The 19,886-nt window shown below is 42.1% G+C and overlaps 1 protein-coding gene across 2 annotated transcripts in view; it reads right to left on the bottom strand.

Annotated features, from left to right (window-relative positions):
- Positions 1 to 440: 440 nt before the first annotated feature.
- PPM1H (protein phosphatase, Mg2+/Mn2+ dependent 1H) overlaps positions 441 to 19,886 on the bottom strand; it is an 80,981-nt gene continuing 61,535 nt past the window's right edge. For both annotated transcript variants that reach the window (XM_081877999.1, XM_081878000.1), the window contains exons 6-10: positions 19,680 to 19,798; positions 9,375 to 9,438; positions 7,140 to 7,247; positions 3,490 to 3,641; positions 441 to 946 (exon numbers count right to left, since the gene is read on the bottom strand). In XM_081877999.1, coding sequence (XP_081734125.1) covers positions 799 to 946; positions 3,490 to 3,641; positions 7,140 to 7,247; positions 9,375 to 9,438; positions 19,680 to 19,798 — 591 coding nt within the window. In that variant the 3' untranslated portion in view covers positions 441 to 798. The remainder of the gene's footprint in view (positions 947 to 3,489; positions 3,642 to 7,139; positions 7,248 to 9,374; positions 9,439 to 19,679; positions 19,799 to 19,886) is intronic.

Genomic DNA, 19,886 nt, shown 5'->3' with positions numbered 1-19,886 from the left:
AATCAAGAATTCTCCCAGTCTGCTACATCATAATTATAAATACAAAAATCTTGACAATAAGGAACACATTTTCCAGCCAAACAGCTTTCCCTATTCTCTTAACAGGAGGTGTAGATTAGACCTTGTTGAGAGAAAAGGTTGGCTTCACCATCTAAACATATAAAGGGTAACTGTAAGGTTCCAAAATGTTTATGATGGTGTACAAGAGGAAAAGCTTGATTTATTGACATAAATAAAACTCATCTTTTTGAAAATATCCACTGAAACATAAACAAGATTTGAACAAAAAAATAATTAACTGCCATGTTAGGTTTTGTTCACCTTAGTAACTTATAGCTTAAATTTGCTCAAAAGCAAAGTTAGCCAGTCAATTAATAATGGGGGAAATAGGCTACATTACCAATTTTAATAGCTTTCCCAATTTGCATCTCACGTGTTAATTCTGGCTACATTAAACTGGGAAAGAAAAATATTCTATCAGGTTACACTAGGGTCCTCACCAGGAGGGACATTAAAAATAAATCACTAATATACTAGCAGCATTAAAGTCCTGGTCCTGATATGCACACACACAAAAAACAAAACCCCACAGGGAAGCTGCAGTTTCTAGGAGATGCCTTTAAATCATTGCAATTCAGCCTCTATGTTTCATGTAGAAATATCCCAGTCTAACCAAGCTTAGAACATAATTTTTAAGTTAAACTTGATCTCTTTTCTTGATAGCCTGCCTTTTCCAGAGGTTCTTACTGTAAAAAAAAAAACAAAACACCTTTCCTATTACCAGCATTCGTGTTTGTTTTACAAGATTCTGTTTCCATGTATCAAAGGAATGACGAAGACAGAAATGTCATCTCCTGAGCCCAGTCTGTCATTGGATATCCTCCAGCCTCTGTCTTTCAGCACTCCTCTGGCTCGCATTACCAAATCCTGAGCTGCTAATGTGTACCTGCATGAAGAAGAAACGGTCACAGATTACAGATGTTGTATAAGTAAAGGTTTATTACTTGCTGGGCAAGGAAAGCATTCCATATATCCTCTCAAAAAGTATTAAGATTTGAAGTGCAGGATTTGTGTTTTTAAAAACTGAAAAGCCTGCCCAGCCCCTCTGCTTGTATGGCTGTCTTTTTCCAACCCAGTCGTCCAGAACACCTGGAGAGCACATCATCAGCCTCAACCACCATGGCTAATGTTCAAGGAGAAGTTATATTCCAGAACATGTGGAGGGCACTAAGTTGGGGAACGCTGCAATACAGAGGCTTAACTATTCCTTCTTCCAAACTCCTATCCATATCAGAGATCATTAACTATTTTATCAAGCTTTAGAATTTTTGTAAGAACGTTTGAGGAAGGGGCATAGCTCAGTAGTAGAGTGCATCCTTTGCATGTGCAGATGGTCCTAGGTTCTTGAGGTAAACATGTCCAGGGTGGATATACAAAGGCTCCCTGGAAAACTGCTGCCAGTGTATACAACAGTGAGCAAAAGGAACCAGTGGCCTGATGGTGATGGAAGGTGGTTTTCTAAGTTCTTAAGAAAAGTTGGGAGAGGAGTTGTGGTTGATATTTTTAGTATCTTTATTTTTATATCTTTTTAGATGTATGTGGAAAATGTTCAATTTGTTTACTTTTTGATGAGTTTTATTTATTGTTTGACTACTTTTGTTGTTTGTAATTACACATTTTTTTCATGTTGTAAGCTGCCTTGAGCATGGTTTTAACCATAGAAAGGCGGCATACAAATAAAATGATTAATAGATGAATGAGACCCATGATCAGGTATCGATCTCTTTCTCTAACACATGCAATCAGCCATGGAGAAAACCAAATTGCATCAGGATCTCGTCTCTGAGACCTTTCTCTTTGTGCCATGGGTCTTAATAGAAAGATGTCTGACGTTACTCTATTTATGGGCAGGGTTCGTTATACTTTTGTACCATGTATGGAAGATTCTTATTGTCTGCTGGATATTCTCTCCTTTTCAGTAAGGAACTGAGAAATCCTGTAGAAATTTGCAGTCAATAGCAGAAGACCCTAGGTATCATCAATACTGGACAAAGCAATTAAAACAGATACATATATATCAGACACTAAGATCCACAATTTGTAAAGACTTAAGGTAGAACTGCTGTATTTCAAGGTAAAAACATATTCATATTCTTTAAAAGATAGGGGGGTGGAAAGATAGGGGGTGGAATTGAACTGAATTATATTACTATTGGGACGCGGGTGGCGCTGTGGGTAAAACCTCAGCGCCTAGGACTTGCCGATCGCATGGTCGGTGGTTCGAATCCCCGCGGCGGGGTGCGCTCCCGTCGCTCGGTCCCAGCGCCTGCCACCCTAGCAGTTCGAAAGCACCCCCGGGTGCAAGTAGATAAATAGGGACCGCTTACCAGTGGGAAGGTAAACGGCGTTCCGTGTGCTGCGCTGGCTCGCCAGATGCAGCTTGTCACGCTGGCCACGTGACCCGGAAGTGTCTGCGGACAGCGCTGGCTCCTGGCCTATAGAGTGAGATGAGCGCACAACCCTAGAGTCTGGCAAGACTGGCCCGTACAGGCAGGGTACCTTTACCTTTACCTTTACCTTTACCTTTATATTACTATTACTATTATTTATGCGTCTCCCATCTGACTGGTTTGCCCCAGACACTCTGGCTGGCTTCCAGCAGGAAATAAAAAACATCAAACATTAAAAACCTCCCTATACAGGGCTGCCTTCAGATGTATTCTAAAAAGCCATAAAGTTGTATCTGTTTGATACCTGATGGGAGGGCGTTCTACAAGGCAGACACCACTGAGAAGGCCCTCTTGCCTGGTTCCTTGTAACTTCACTTATTGCAGTGAGGGAATCACCAGAAGGCCCTCAGAGCTGGATCACCATGCTAGGCCTGAATGAAGATGCTGCTTCAGGTATATAGAGCCATGGCCGTTTAGGTCATTAAAGGTCAGTACCAACATTCTGAATTGTGCTCAGAAACATACTGGGAGCCAATGTAGATCCTGTAGAACTGGTGTTATATGGTCCCAGCAGCCACTCCCACTCACCAGTCTAACTGCCAAATAAGCATTAATTCAGGAAAATCAATGCTAAACATAAGGAAAGCAAGCAGTCGCAACAGGAAAACGCACTATACGTAACTGGAATAAAAGAGGGAGGCTGCCCCTTCTTAGTAACAGATAAATGAGAGAGCATTTCAGGAACTTGGAGATTAATATCTCTAGCAGTGCATTACTGGATGCTTTATTCACTAATGTAGCAAATTTGGAATGCAACTGTCAAGGCAACTTTACAAAACTGCTGAAGTAGTTTTCAAGCAACTCATTCTCCTTAGGACCTAATTGGAATAAACCTTTTCGGAACGTGCATTTGTTCCTGCTGAAGCTTCTAATATTGATCAGTGGAAGCACTGCAAATGCAACAAAACACATTCCTGGCAAGCAGTCTGAATCTGAAAAGCCCCTTGCTAAGGAAATATAAAAGGGAGAGATTACAAACCTGTGGGGGTCATCAGGGTCACAGTTTGGCAGGAAATTAGTGACCGCTTCTGCCACTTCTTCATTTAATAGTACATCCCAGAGTCCATCTGTTGCCAAGATCAACACATCATCAGGTCCATGCTCATACTGGAGAAGATCATATACCCTCACCTGAAAAACAAAAACAAGCCCATTAGGTGAAGGAGAAACAAGGGTTTGTTTTTGTGGGCATCTTTCTAATGAATGTTGTATGTTTCTGCTACCCAAAAAATCTACTTGTTTCCCTAACACTTAAGATCAAATATGGCCACATGTACAGTCCTACACATTTAAGTGGAGATTTTTACCTACTTAGAACAGACCACTTTCTGAAGGGGGACTCCGGTGAGTTGCATCAGCATTATGCCTGAGCGCTGCTTTCTCTCATTTTACAGTCACCTCTAAGTCAATACTTTAAGCCTCATCAAGTAGTACAGGAAATCACTCGGCATCTTATTTATTTTAAAACAGACCTAGCTGATCTGGAAGCTTTAGAAGGTTCAAGGCAGGATCTGCTAATGCAGCATTCAGCCTGCAAACATGTCAGGCAGGAATACCATTACAGACAATTCCAGTCCATTTTAGTCTGCAGCAGCAGCAGCTTTTCACGAAGCTCCCAACTCTATAAAGGCAAAAAACTGGGGAAACATATACAGTTCAGCTGCATGACAATCGAGAGAAGGAGACATGCCCTAGTCTGACAAACCAACCTGAAGCTGATCTATGTATGTGACGTGCAGGATATTCTCAAATGTTTTGACAGAAATGGAACTAACAGAAAACTCACATACCTGAGTATTTCTCATAGTCCTACATGCTGATTAAAAAACTTTACAAAATAAATGTTCACTTACAGCCTGTTGAGTATGGCATCCAAAATATATTCCTTGGCTGCACTGACAGATTTTATTGAACCAGCATAAGGATAAAGGTCATGTTATGTATTTCCAAGTGTGTCTTCTGTGAGAGATACAGGTCTTCTAGCTGCCTGCTTCATACTCCCCATTGTCAAACCACCTGGCTCCTTGAAGTCCAAAAACAAAACCTTCAGGAGTCCTTCTGAATTACTAACAGAGCACTTTAATTACTCCAGCAGTAGCTGTATTTTCAGAGAAGTGAAGTGACCTTGTGACAACTGACAAAAGGAAGTTATTATCTGGACTAGGATTTGGAAACAGCACACCTGGCTGGGAATGCTGATATATCCTTACGGCTGGCAGGGTCAGTGCTCTACGGTTGTGTTGGGAAACACACTTGGCATTGCTGGAAGAGAATCATTTATCCTCTCTTTGTGTTGTGCTAATCTTTGAAATCCAGGATTAGGAAATGTATATGGAGTACTTAGACTTCTTAATGCAGTTAGATCCCAGCGCAAACATTCAATATTCCCTTTAACTAATGGAGAAACTTGGATTTTAAAAAATGAGATATATAATTTACTAAGGTGGAAGGTACGATTAACGAATTAGAAGCTGATGAGCTAATACATACAATTGCTCATTCCTCATTCAAAGTGTCAAAAATAAAACCCAAAAGTTGTCAAGTCCATTGGAGAGGAACATAACTCACACCCTCTAGACACCAACGAAGTGTTACACCACCAGAGACCTATAAGGCAGCACAAAGTATCCATGCTCATTCCCCCACTTCTCATTAGCTAAAAGCAAGAAGATAAATGCAATGCATCTCTTTCATACAACAAAGGTCTAGACCTTCCTATTAAAGTATCAGAACAAACAACAGAATATATAGTGGCTTCTCCTTGTTTATAGCAATGTAGCCTTTAAAAATATGGTTAAATTTATACAATGAACACAAAATTACACAGAGGCTGTATGTCAACACTTTTCTTGTTTGCTTGATTTAAATATGTATTAATTTTCAGAGGAAAAAAGGCAACAATTAAACAGCAAGTTGAAAGGCAAGAACCAGATAAACATTCCCCAACCCCAGAATGGCAGAGCCAGCTTCCATATTTAGTGATTGTAATCCCACTGCTTTTCAGAAGTGCCAGTCACAGTGCCAATATCCAACCAAGTCATTTCTTCCTAATTAAATATGATGTGTGGGTTGGGTGGGCTGGATGGAGAGCTAAGACAGCTAATGATGGAATAAATGTGGCACATTTGAGAAACAAAGTTTGCTCTCGGTGCCCATCAGCTGACCGATGCTGAATGTAAGCCCTCTGAAGTCACACTGTCAGCTGATTGGATCTGAGAGCATGCCTGCAAAGGGATTCATTACACCTGCAAAAATGGACATTTTCTTTTCACTGCAGATTGGTACCTGAGTCCAAGCTACTCCCACAAATGGACAACTTCAAAGGGGCTTGTTGTCCTTGTCAATCAGCTGAGCCCTGGCTACCAAGGAAGAATCAAGAATACCTACACCCCCCCCCAACATGTCAGTTGTGGAGCATGTGGGGTATCGGGGGGGGAGGAAATGGCCTCATGGGCCAAATTAGGTTGTTCCCAACCACTTGCACTATGTGTTCCATCACTATTTTCCTATAGTGTTTGTAAGGGTGATTCGAGATAGCTACCTGTCTTGAGCACTCTCTTCCTTTTTTGCTTTATGGTACTGCACCCAGCTAGGAACAAGAGCAGCACCATCTTGATACACTCTCCTTTAATCTACACCCAGGTAGAAAATGTTCCTATCACTTCAGACTCAACTAGCCACAAAATGTTCTTATTCTCATCCTTGAAATCCTTGTCGTTCTTCTGGGTCTCCTTCCCTAAGAAATGGTCATATATTTTATGAAAGTGATGGCCTGAAGCAGGGAAAACAGTTACCTTGGGAGTTATTCTGGGCTTAAGAGTTTTATGTGAAGATGTCCTAAATGACACAAAATGTGTTTTGAAAGCTTTACCAAGTTCAAAGCACAACATGCAACACTCCTGATATGACCCATTTTTCACTATGGAATTCAAGAGAAACAGTCAACATAATCCTCGGCTACTTTACAACTGATCAACAGAGCTACTTAAATAAAATAAATCCTCTCTTAATTGCATTTTTCCTTCTCATCTAACTCACTGACAAACATAGAAATACAATCCAAATGATTTATATGTAACTTTTAAAGTCTGGTACTCAGCTTTATTATCTGCTGTACTCGCCAATTAACCCCCTCCCCCCCTTTAGGGTTCGCTTTTAAAAAATAAGACACCCACCAAACAGCTCCTCTATGTTTCCTGCCCTGTAGTCAATTTCCAGTACAGAGCGCCAAATGTCCACTTTATGGTTCTATAACTTTTATACTAATGTTTGTCAAATGTGTTTTATGGGCTTTCTAAATCCCTCTAGACAGCTATAAATTTAACTTACATCCTCTAGCCATATTTGGCTGCAATCTTAAACTCGCTTACTTGGGAGTGAGCCCCACTGAACAAAGGGACTTACTTTTGAGTAAACATGCACAGAATGGTACACTTAGACATGGAATGAGTTTTGACCATCTTTTCCTTAAGCCACGACCATGTTCCCTATTTAGGGTGTTCATTGCAGCCATTTTTCATGTGGACACCTAAATATTTCACAAGCAGGTCAAGATGTGTTGCAAAGATTTTTAAAGCCATAGTTTAGGTCCCTTGTCCTGTTCCCATAAAAAAGGTGTGAATGTTTTACCTCTGGCGACGAGGACAAAAAAGGTTTGATGTAGATGTTTGAGTCATGCACCTTCAAGTCATGGTCTCCAAGTCCTCTCGTAACCCCAATAGTTGCCATGACACGAGCCTGGAAACGGAGAAAGAAACCAGTTACAGGGCTGTTCTGGGAGGCAGGTGTCTATGTGAAAGCTGTTACCAGCAACTGCACCAATAAATGCTACTCAAAAGCTCACTTCACATGTTTGCTTGAAAGCATGAAGGGGCAAGTAGGAACATATGAAGAAGTCACACCCCACCTAGATTATTTATGTGCTGGATATCCTCCCCAACAAACACGTTCAGCATTTTTTGGGTGGGGGGTTGCTATCGTACACATACATGGCATATTCAGGGTTCCTGTCCCATGTTGGAAAGCCTACACCCAAGGAAGACAACCCCCTTGAGTCTAATCTTGTGTTGGCTGGGGAGTAAGCCCACCACAAAAAGGCAACTGGCATGTGAGCCAAAGCAGGTAGAAAGCTGTTCTCATCACCACAGCCACCAGTACAAAGGTGTGCTAGTCACCACTGCCATCCAATCGTACAGAAGCAATGCTGGATCAAGGAGTGGCCTCAAGCTGCAAGCCAGTGTCTTCAAGGTGAGGGCAACCCCATCCAAGACAGCCTGCATTCCAGACCCTGAAATATGTGGTTACATATCAAGAGCCCATATCCTGTCATGAGTCAAAGCCTATATTACCAAGCAAGTTGAGGGAATGTTGCCCAAGACTGGTCATCTGAGACCTACAGTAATTGCACACATTCAAGTAAATGGCTGCAGTTACAACATGTGTGACAAATCATATAAACTCACCTTCAGGGCATAACCTGTACCCTTCTTTCATTATACAAAAAACTTTGGCAAAGACTGGGGAGGTTTTTGGCCTAAAATAGAGGCAACAGTTCTTTACAAAACAATGAACACAACAACAAATACCTAGCAAGAAAACTCTTGGGACAGCCTGCTGCTCCCAGAAGTTGACTACAACTATAACCATCACTGACCACTAGACGTGTTGGATGGGGCTAATGGGAGTTGTAGTCTAGAGGGCAGAAGGTTGGGGAAGGCCACCACAGAACAATCAAATGTCCTCTACCAACCTCCCTCCTTCCTGACACCTTTGCATCAGCCCTGGGGTATTTTCAAGATCCCTTAGCAAAACAGTAGGATTCTTGAGACAGCTTATGGTGCAGATACTGTACCTCATTTTACTGATTGTACTGGTTTACTGCAATACTGGACACACACAATTCTGGCTCTAAAATACACTGCAAAGTAAACCCACTAAGCCCAAACACAAAAATAGGGAGAAAAATAAATTTAGAAGTAGCACGTGTACAAATACTTCTGAAAACAAACCAGCCCATCAAATAGTACAGATTTGAGTCCTGCATAGCTAGATTAATTCTGAAGATAGGCTATTAAAACAAAAATCAAATAAGCAATAAAGCCATTGGGAAAGAGTTGCTTAGAAACAGTGTGAGCACACCAATGCCAATAATCTAAGACTTCAGTGCCCTTTTATTGATCCTAGAGTTGTATCTCTCAGGCATGCTGGGATCAGTGCAAATAACCTTGCTGTTTTTAATTATGCATCTCTTTCAAGAGCATTCTCAGTATTTCCACACACACCCCTCTCCTGAAAGAGAATTTTATTCCTAAGCTTGAACCGAGCAGTGAATGCAGCTAAGAACACATACACAAAACAAATTCATGCACCAATAGAGTTCAGTCTTGCTTGATCCCAATACACTAAGGTTGTACTCAAAACTAACTAAACAAACATTACGTCTTTTGTCTTTTCCCAGCTTTTATTGGATCACATTTAATGTAGTAGTCAAGCTGCAGTGAGCTGTCTGCAAATCAAATAAATAAATATTTTATTTTCAAAAAGCCTCTCTCAGTCCCGATTGCTTGAAAGAAAACAAAATAATTAAGTGGGTGAAAAAAGAAAATTCATCCATAAATGTTATTAAACTGCTTTCTCTCTCTCTCTCTCTCTCTCTCTCTCTCTCACACACACACACACCATAGACTGCATTTTCCCCCTTACAGACAGCAGGAACTGATTTACGGCAGGCACAATATTCTTTCAAGCTGTCAGAACGATAAAGAGATAGCAAGTGGAAAACGTTGGACTGCTTGAGGCTAAATTGAGTGGTAAACAGTTATAAGGCACTATATTCCTTTGAAATGGCAAAACACTGATTCCTACCTTCTTGCCTTCTCCGTATATAAGAGGAAACTTCAAGTCATCCTCTTCAATGGTTTTGTATGCCCTGTGGGAAGATAAACAGCATTTTATAAAGATTGCACTCAATTATTGACCCAATGCCCTGACACTAGGTGACTGTTTGCTTGTTTTTGCTTTTTCTCCACCAGTTTGTCTAGGCTCCAACTTTACAATGCATTCCTGATTTCTCTCTCTTTCTCCCTTCATACTACACCTGCTGGATGGTACCATTTTTTGCAAAAGAAAAAGTTAAGCAAAGAACATAATGTAATTTTATCAACAAGCCCTACCTTTTCATTTTAATAACGGATGAGAAAGTAAGTTGGGAAAACATCCCAATTACTAGAAGTGTGGGCCGCAGTGTCCACCGAACAACAACACAAATCCATTTAAGAATGGAATCTCATTGTTAATTGGTAGCTGTGAGAAACAGCAGGGTTTGTAGATAAAGGATGGCATAAACCAGCTCTTTAAAAAAAAAAATCCATCAGAAGCTAAATACATAAAGGAAAGCTAGAAGTTTGATATACCTTTCATCAGGTTATTTAATGCTCATCTGCCCTTGACCATGACATTCAAACTTGCCAGAAATTCTCAATGCCAGGATCCCCTACACCTTCCAAATAATTACTTGTGAGTCAATATGGAATGAAGCTCATTGTTGGAATTAGCACGCCAGACACTTGTAGGTTGATTGGCGTATACGGGTGCTTATACCTGCTGCATGTGCCCTGAGAAGCTGCAAATGACCAAAGGGTCCACTATATACAGGGAAAGTTTACTGCATACTGTTGTTTTCTGCACAATTACTTTCCACATGGGGAGTGTCCTTACCCAGGGTGCTAAGAAGCCACCCTGAGAGAAATAAAATAGGCAGGTCTGCTCTTCTTGTATTTCATAGAATCACAGAATTGTAGAGTTGAAAGGGACCCTGAGGATCATCTGGTCCAACCGCCTGCAATGCGGGAACCTCAGCTAAAGCATCCATGACAGATGGCCATCCAACCTCTGCTTAAAAACCTCCAAGGAAGGAGAGTCCACTATCTCCTTAGGGAGTCCCACAACCACTATTGTTTCTCTGGACACTGAGGGATGAGCATTTAGGGTTCTGTTAGTGAGAGACAGGAAAGCACAAAAGTCTACAGCTAATGACTAAGATTATGTGCCATTGCAAATAGATTTGAGCATGAAGATTCTGAAAAACAGGATTTTCATGGACCTGGCCATTGAATATTAATCTTGGGGAGGGGTCCTGCTTTTTAACCTTGGCTAATGGTTTATTGTTCTGGGACATGGACAAAACTGGACCTGTCAAAGAAGAGGAAGCAGCTCTTTTTCTAGTTGACAGGCTAGCAATTGTTGAAAGGGACTCAAAAATAAGCTGTGAAAAATTGTTTGATACACCTGCCCAGTCTCCCTCTCCCACCACACCATACGCCCCATTCTTATTTTACAGTGCACACCCATCTGGGCAATTTCGCTTGACAGCAAAGCAATAAAACTCTGTTTATGCTGTCCATGTCACTTATAGGCAGAGGACAGTGTGTTAAATATGCTGTGCCACTGCTGTCATCCCACAAACCCAGACAGAGAGAAAGAGAGAATAGAGGAAGCTCCTTTTCAAAGCATGCCAGCATGACAACTCTGGAGAGATCCGTTTAATCCAACAGCACCAAACAATAAAATCGCAGCTAAGTAGCAGCTCCACTGCCTTTGAGAGAAATCAACGGCTGTCAAAGCATGACGGAAACTGTAGTAAAGGTGAGGCTGCAATATGGTCTTGAGCCTAACATTCTCTTGGCACCAGATCACATCAGAATGGCTTTTAAAAGCAAATGCAGGATTGTATATTCTAAAGGCTGTACTTTCGAAAGTTGCTGCTGCTTCCTTCCATCTCACCACCCGCATGGAATTTGTGAAGGCCTCTTGCACTCGACAGGAGCGCTCATTAAAGGGTAAGCGTGTGTGCAGGCTGGCAGTTGGATACAAATTGAAAACGAAAATAGCATTCAACATTTACAAAAGGAAGGCCAGAAAAACAACAACAACACATAGCAGTAGCTTGATACCCCCCCACACAAAAAAAACACCTGGGAGTGGCCCAGTAGCACCACCGATTGGCCTTGTCCCATTCTAACTCCACAGAAACCGAACACAGACTATGTTGTAGTTTTTCTCCCCTTTTGACAAACTGTCCCTACAAGGTTTTTAATTCAGTGATGGGCATTTACCTCCCTACACTTCTTTTTTTACACCCATGCTTTCACACAGACACCATCTCTTAACCTGGAGGAAGAACAACACGGATGTCACTCAATTGTTACACTAAACAGGTATGTATCTTTTGCCCTATTCTGGTGTTCTAAGAATGCACACCGGCTTAAACCGAGGTGCAGAAATGTCCAATCCACCTCCAACTTTCTGCACTGAGAAGGAGGGTCTGAAGAAGGCATGTGGGTACATTCAGTTTAACAGCTTTGCAAGCTTCCCTGAAATTGGGAACGCTGTCGTAAGGTTCAGCCAAATCAATTCCCAAGCTCTTTTCAGGCCTTTTAGGATGGCCTGGGGTGGGGCGGACATACCTGGAACATATGAGAACACAGGTGGGGGTGAGCTTGCAGGTGCATGTTCCTACGCCCCAGTTTAAGCCCCACACACCTTCTTTTAAATGCCTGAATGTGCCATTGACTGGGAATCCTATTTTCTTCATATCTTGTTATCAATTTAAAGCTGCCTTTTAAGGACAACAAACAACAAAACAAAACAACGACATAGTGTGAACATATTCAAAAAGGGCATGGCTGGAATTGCTGGGGCCTGTTCCAAATGTATAGCTTAAAGGCCAGTGTCAGGATTTTACCTCTATTATGGATACACAGGAAATACAGGGACAATCCTGCTTGGGACATGGCAAATATTTGAACAGCATCAGGTAAGGAGTAGGATGTAGCATAATGATTTACTGTCCCAAATTAGAACTGCCTTGCTAGACCAGGCTGAAGGGGACTAGCTAGCACAATAGTCCGCTTCCAATAGTGCTCAGCTGGGTATCACTGGGAAGCTGGTAATCCTGACAAGCAGGTCACAAAGGAGACATCCATCTCCGCTTCCTGAGAATAAATTCTTCCTTTTATTGTTTGCCTAATGACCAACAGCCCATTGAAAGTCCCAATTCTCTATGAACTTGCCTAACATTCTTACAAGCTAGGTCCCATCAAGTCTTACAGGATTATAGATGATATCTGACAAGGTCATACATCGAGTACATTCAATGTAATCACTGTATGATAAAGTTAATTTCAATGGGTTTACTTAATTTGTTAGATTTCTTGCCCACCATAACTTCCCCAGGCAGGCTACTATATCAAAAACAGTACAAACTGAAACCAAACCAAACATCAATACCAAACAACCACTGAAATAAGATGCAACTTCAGGAAGGTCATATAAAAATACTTTTCAGTTGTCACAAGACCAGGTGAAGAGGTATGTCTTTAGCACATGCCAAAAGTTGAGTAACAACAATGCCTGATGCACTTCTATGGGGAGGGAGTTCCACAATTTTGGAGCTACCACAGAGAAAGCCCTCTTCCCAGGCCACTGACCCTTCTACCACAACTACCATCTGCTTCATCTGTGACACAGAATTCTGTCTAAATCTCAAGGATTTATCTGAAGGGCCTTCTCGGTAGTGGCACCCACCCTGTGGACGCCCTCCCATCAGATGTCAAGGAGTTAAATAACTATACAACTTTTAGAAAACATCTGAAGGCAGCCCTGTATAGGGAAGCTTTTCATGCTTGATGTTTTATTACGCTTTTATATTTGTTTGAAGCTGCCCAGAGTGGCTGGGACAACCCAGCTAAATGGGTCGGGTACAAATAATAAAATTATTATTATTATTCTAGCAAAATTGTCCCATCAGGCTGCTGACAGAATCAGAGCATTGCTCTCCTGGCCATTCACCACCCATAAGACCTCTGCCAGACAGCTAAATGCAGGTGCAATGTCAACACCACCACTTGATAAGTGGCAATAATGCTCTCTCACCTGTGCTCATTCAGGTTCAGGTTGGAATTTCTGCCACCTGCCCTCCAGCCGCTGTACTTCCTGCTTCATCACACACAGATACCTGGAGTGCCAAGGCAACCCGAGCAGTCTGCAGGATCAGTGTGGCACTTTTACCTGAACTACTGTAGGTTGCCTAGGGGACTATGTTATACGGAAACAAAAGTTCTTGAAGTTCATTCAAGTTTGCTATGTATTGATTCATACATATTCAGAAGGGTGTGCTAGTAACTCAAGGCCCATGGGTAATCTATATTTATGCAAACATAAGCAAGAGGGGAAGTTCTAGTAGGCAACTGCAGGAGGCGTGAACCACCCCTTTTTAGTAAATGGCAGTGGGGAATAAGTAGAGACTTGCCTCCTAACTTTTTCTCAGGGCTGCAAACAGTGATGCATTCTAAAAGGTCTGCTCTCACACTTTGCTCTCCTCCAAAGTCCCTAAGCAGCACAAGTCTCTTGCTTATGCACTGCTTCAGATTCCAAATGCAATTTCTTCCCTTAAAGAAATAAAGAAACCACAGGAGGGAAACGAGGCCACGGGAAGCTGCAAAGCATATTGTGGAAAGGCCAGGAACAGACCCACAAGGATGAAGGAGCTAAATCCAATTGCAGCTTGGTAAGAGTGAACGTGAAGGAACTCTGGTTGCTTTCGTACAATGCAATGCATTCTAAGAAGGTGGTGATAAGACAACAAGTAAGGTCTGACCACAGTATGAAATAAACCTGCAGGTACTAGAAGTATCTAGTACCAAAAAGAAAGAAAGAAATCCCTACAGGAAGACAGCGCAAATCGGTATTGTCAGTATTTTACATCCTTGCAAATGCTTTTAAAACGGGGTTCATTTAGCATCAGAAGATTAAGGCTGAAGTGTGCCACTTTTCCAGGAAATGTGAAGCAAGACATCCTTTCAGGAACAATCTCTTTTTTATTTTGCTGCACAGATATGTCATTGATGCCCTTTTCTTGAACTGTGAGACTTAATCCCAGTTCATAAGAATTCAAGAGGAGGGTAATTTGTTACTGTTTGTTGGGGGGGGGGAGTAATTTTATAATAGTATTGACTACAATTCAATAAAACACACACACATTTTCTATATTAAAAAAGGGGCTTCAGTTCTGGAATTTCAAAGCCTGGCTAGGCAGGATTCTTCTCTTAGCTGTTTATGCAGAGTAAGAGAAATCAAAGCTAAGGACAAGCCCATTAAGCAACATGCACAATTCGGGAATGGCTATTTTCTTCACTCTTGCTTCAGCTGTGTTGCTGTCAAATATAGTAACACTTAACAAGCAGGCCAAGGCAGCAGTGTTCCAACGATTCAAACTATCCAAGGGTTAGTCTATTATTACCATGTGCCAACACAGCTGAGTGTATTGTGCAAAATCCTTAGCAATGTCGCAGAGAATGACGGCCAGAACACACCTCTCAAATTCATGTGATGCGATCGCATGGGCTAGCTCTGTACAAGAGACACAACTTCCAGATAAAAGAATTTCACACAGAGGCATTATTATATATATTAGTTAGAGCATAAGAAATGGAATCTAGAGTGAACCCAGTCTGAAACTCTTGTGTGTCACTTCATTTCAGTTTTATTAGTCATTGTCCTGGACCAAATATTACTTGCACATGCACTTCCTTATCGGAGGATTGTGGGTTGATTTTGGGTTTCTTGTTTAAGCCTGGATTTGTGCAACTGCAGCTATGTGCTCTCTCTCTCTTTCGCTTGCATGCACACTCTCTCTCTCTCTCTCTCTCTCTCTCTCTCTCACACACACACACACTTGTTCAGTTTAACAAATAAAAAGATCAACCAGAATTCTGCAGACCTCAACTGTGAGATCAAAACTTTAGCTTCTGTTTGTATTACTTGTGTAGGTAGATAGATAGGTGCGACATTAAAATGTTTGCAAGGTTCCAGTAACAAAAGAGGAAGGGTGACAACAATTTATAGGAAGAGGAAAATAGAAAATTGCATAAGTTGCACGAGACCATGTACTACTTTAATGAGATAGGTGAAACCGGAAGTGGTCGAGACCACCCAGCTGGCTTCATAGCTGAATGGGAATATGGACCTGATTTTCTCAAGCAAGCACACACACAGAAGAACATAAGAAGAGCCTGCTAGATTCAGGCAGTGAAACATCTAGTCCAACATCCTATTCTCACAATGGCTAACCAGGAGTTGCTTTATCATTTTGGTTGCCTTTTGCATGTTCTAGTAATGACACCACACTGGCCTCCAGATTGCTTCGAGATTAAATAAATATCAATTAGGAATATTCAGGTACCAATTAAAAGTACTTATTTCCAAGGTCGTCGTCCTGTGTTAATGTGGAAGGGAAATGACACACTAAACATATCTTGGGAGGTTACAACAAAACTGATAAGGCAGTGCAAAAAACCACAAGAAGCAGACTACTCAAACACATCTTGCCCTGCTATTCTTTCCCTCACAGTTAGGGGGTGACTATGGGGCTTCTCTGGTTTGTTTGTTGTCTCCAGCTGGCCCTGCTCCAACAGCACTGGCTCTGTTCCTCTGGCATAAAGAAGAGTCATTTGTCATTGCCAGGAGATGTGCTGTACACAGCAGGTCAGATCTCCTCCCCTGCTGTCCCTGCAGCCAGAGCTGCAAATCTTGAAAAGATGCAGAACATGCATGTTGTGAACAGCCATTTATCATTCCAGAAACGTGTTACAAACAGAATACAGGGAGCTATGTTTCTCTGGGGTGCATGACGCCAGGAACCCAAACGTACCCGTGCAAAGGGCTTTTGTTAAATCTAATTCCGCTTCTATCTTCTGTCTCCTTCTGTTGTCAGTAGCTGCAGATTAACACAGCAGTCATCTTTCTTTAACCACTCCGCTCCCTAAAACAGGTCTGCTGTCTCCATAACCATTATATTTTATAAAAAAAACCACAAAAGCTACTTGGATTAAATATATGTTTCACTAGGAAAAACAAAGCAAAACAAAAAACCCAGCTAAACACACAGACACCATTTTCCATGGGAGCTCATGAGAATTATACGAATTAGAAAGCAAGGTGTAACTGAGCAGGTGGAAGCATAAGGCAGGCAGGCTGCGGGTTGCTCTTTGTACCCTGGAGTCAGACTGTTAGAGAAGACCACTTATCTGAATAAGACTAATAAGAGCCAGCTAATTAGGCCCGTCGGCATTGGCTGGCAGATAAATCCAGGTCTGGGAAAGGGACATTGCCACTTTAAATACTGCCTTGGGATCTGTGGCAAAGCTAATGAGGACTGTCAGTTGGGCCTCTTTTATTAGGCGGCTCTCTAGAGGATAACGCCTAAGGTTTTGGAACCGGGGCTTCTGCGCTTGATTCAATAAATCAATTTATATTAAAGAGGAGGGGAGGAGGCAGTGCAGATCTGGTGTTGGCTTCATAAACTATTCTGTGGCATTTCTCAATCTACTTATCCCCTGCTCTGCCAGACTGCCTGGCTGGGCTGTCAAGTGCCACCGAGCAGAGCAATAAAGAAGAAGAGAAGCGCCCACAGCTACAACATTTGCTGAACGCAACATGCAAGTTACACAACACAAAGCACACATGAGCTGCTGTGTTTAGTGGGCTTCCTCTGGGACTATGTTTTTTGTTTGTTTGTTTGTTTGCCAACTGGAATTAAAGCAGACTAGCTTTGGTGCTAGTTGCAAGAGAAAAGTGAAAAAGGTCAACCCCAGACGAAATTAGAAAACACGCATAAAGAAAGAAAGAAACAAGAAGCAAGATTAGAATGCAGCTGCTTGTTAAAATCAAATACTCAAGAGACCTGAATACCTGCTCTATCAGGAAGGAAGGAAGGAAGGAAGGACAATGCCAACTTGACAGGCATCATTCCATGAAAGCAGAAAACATTTCAGGGTCCCCTGCCCTTAGGACTCCAGCCTCTGATTCAGACTGAGTGTGTGTGTGTGTGTGTGTGTGTGTGTGTGTGCGCGCGCGCGCGCACACACACACACACCTGCGTGCAGTGGAGTGGGGGGGAGAGATACACCAAAATATATAGATACACAATGGACATTGCCAGCTAACTGCAAGGAAAGCTTACAGAAACACAGCAGCAAAGCCACTGGGGGATAAATGAATGGCATAGGCTGACCCACCTGACTCCTACCAACTTAGGGTTGCCATATGTTGAAGAGCGAAAAAAGAGGACACATTTGCAGACTTCTAACTATAGATCACTATGGCGACTCTCATTTTACATACCCATGAAAAAGAGGATGTGTCCTGGAAAAAGAGGACATATGGCAACCTGTATCATGGCTTTGGCTACTAACCCTTTGCCTGCAGCTGAACACGATGGAGAAGATTTCTGTGTTCCAAAGATGATCCCTTTGGGATCATGGCATTTATTTTATTTCAGTAAAAAAAAGAGGGTGAGACTTATAAGCCATATTATAAGGCCTAAAGAGCAGTCAGGTGGCTAGTCGAGACAAAACAAGTACAGTCAAACCTCGGTTGTCAGACGTAATCCGTTACAGAAGCCCGTTCGGCTTCCGAAATGTGCGGCTTCCGATTAGTTGCAGGAGTTTCCGGAAGCTGCATCAGACGTTTGGCTTCTGAAAAACGTTCGGAAACTAGAGCATTGACTTCCAGGTTTTCAGCATTCGGGGGCTGAAACACTCCAAAACAGAGGCGCTCGGGATCTGAGGTTTGACTGTATGTATCACAACAAAGTATTTCCTGAGTACAGAAAATGAAAGCTGTGCACAAGCCACAAAAGTTGCTCAAAGTACTTTCTCCTTCTCTAATCATCCTCTGGCGGCGGCGGCGGCAGCTGCTACATCAGCCACAACTGGTAGCAGCCTGTTGCTGTTCCAGGTGAAAATGACGTGAGTATATAAAAGGAAATATTCATGAGGCATCCTGTAAACAAGTCTGGTTTCCTTTAAAAAAAAAACCATTAACATGACCAAAAGGTTCAGAAGGAGCACAAAAGTTAAGTTCTACTTGTGAGAATTTTACGCTTGGATTACACTTCAACATAAAAAGCTAGAACTTCAGGGAACTTCGGGGAGAACCATCTATAGCTTTCCACGTTCAAGTAATATTTGATGTGGGAGAGAAGTCAAACACACAAGACCCCATCTTCATTCTGAAGCGGCACAGTCTTTTGAGGATTGGAGTCTACTCCTCAACATTTTGGGCTGCTCTTATGTTGCTGATTGGAAAGGTTTAAGCTGGCCCACAGAAAAAAGGCATGGGAAACATTCAAAGTACTTAATACAGTCACACGAGAACTGTAATTCAGGCTTTTGTCTGAATGTCCTATTTCCACTTTCAATCCCAAGGACATAAAGTGTACTTGGACTTTAAAATGTAATTAAATATGACCAGATGGCAAATTTCAGTCTGAGGTACCTCAGGTTCTCGTCCTGCAAGAAACTGTGTTCCGTAACTACAATGCCAGCCTTAGTATGTGTCACAAGGAAGTAGACACTGAAGGTAATAAGCATCACTCTCCCATCTATGTAACACTCTAGTAAGTTTAATTCCTGACAAAGTTACCAGCTACAGTGATAGGTGATGCTTGAAGAGAGTTAAGAGTAGCAGCCTTGAACCAACCCAAAGACTAAATGGATGATGCAAGTCCTGGGCATTAACTACCACCTTCAGCAAACCTATACAAGCTGGCCAGCCAATTGCTCTGAAAAAGTTCCAGAGCCCAGGAGAAGAGAAAGTTTACAAAGAAACCTCAAATCGGTCCCATCTAGTGTAGATGTGAAATTGTACAATATGGAAAATAGTATTAATAATCCAGTTTTGTCTTCCCCACCCCCCCCTGAAATTTTCTAATGGGATGCAGAATTAGGGAACTGTGGCTTTTTGAACGATATTGCTAACATGTCGCACTAAATTTCATTCAAATCACGGGAACTGCTGTGACACAGCAACAAATGCCACTGGACAATGTCGCTACCCACCCACCCTTTCCAAATATGTGTGTGTTTCGGTTCTTCCACAATTCCCCCAGGAAATTAACTAGGCATAGGCAAACTCGACCCTCCAGATGTTTTGAGACTACAATTCCCATCATCCCTGCCCACTGGTCCTGTTAGCTAGGGATCATGGGAGTTGTAGTCCCAAAACATCTGGAGGGCCGAGTTTGCCTATGCCTGTGTTTGGGAAATGCAGGGGAAATGGAACAAACTGCTGTGTGGATGCTGCCCTCTAAAAAACAGGAGGCGTTCTTACCAGCCAGTCATATTGAAGTCTCTGTAGAGCATTCTTTTCCCAACTTCCTTCCTCTGGACCCTCCTTGGAAACTCGAAGTGTGTAAACTCATTTCCCAGCAAGTGCGGCTGCATATATGCCTACAAGATTAAAAAGGGGGAAATGAAAGAGGACAATCATTATTGGAGATCTTGCATTGTTATTCTCTGTTTTCAAGGAGAGGTGGTA

This window comes from Podarcis erhardii, assembly GCF_964252035.2.
Source record: "Podarcis erhardii genome assembly, chromosome: 10".
Taxonomy (NCBI): domain Eukaryota; kingdom Metazoa; phylum Chordata; class Lepidosauria; order Squamata; family Lacertidae; genus Podarcis; species Podarcis erhardii.
This window is presented reverse-complemented; position numbering and strand designations above follow the sequence as displayed.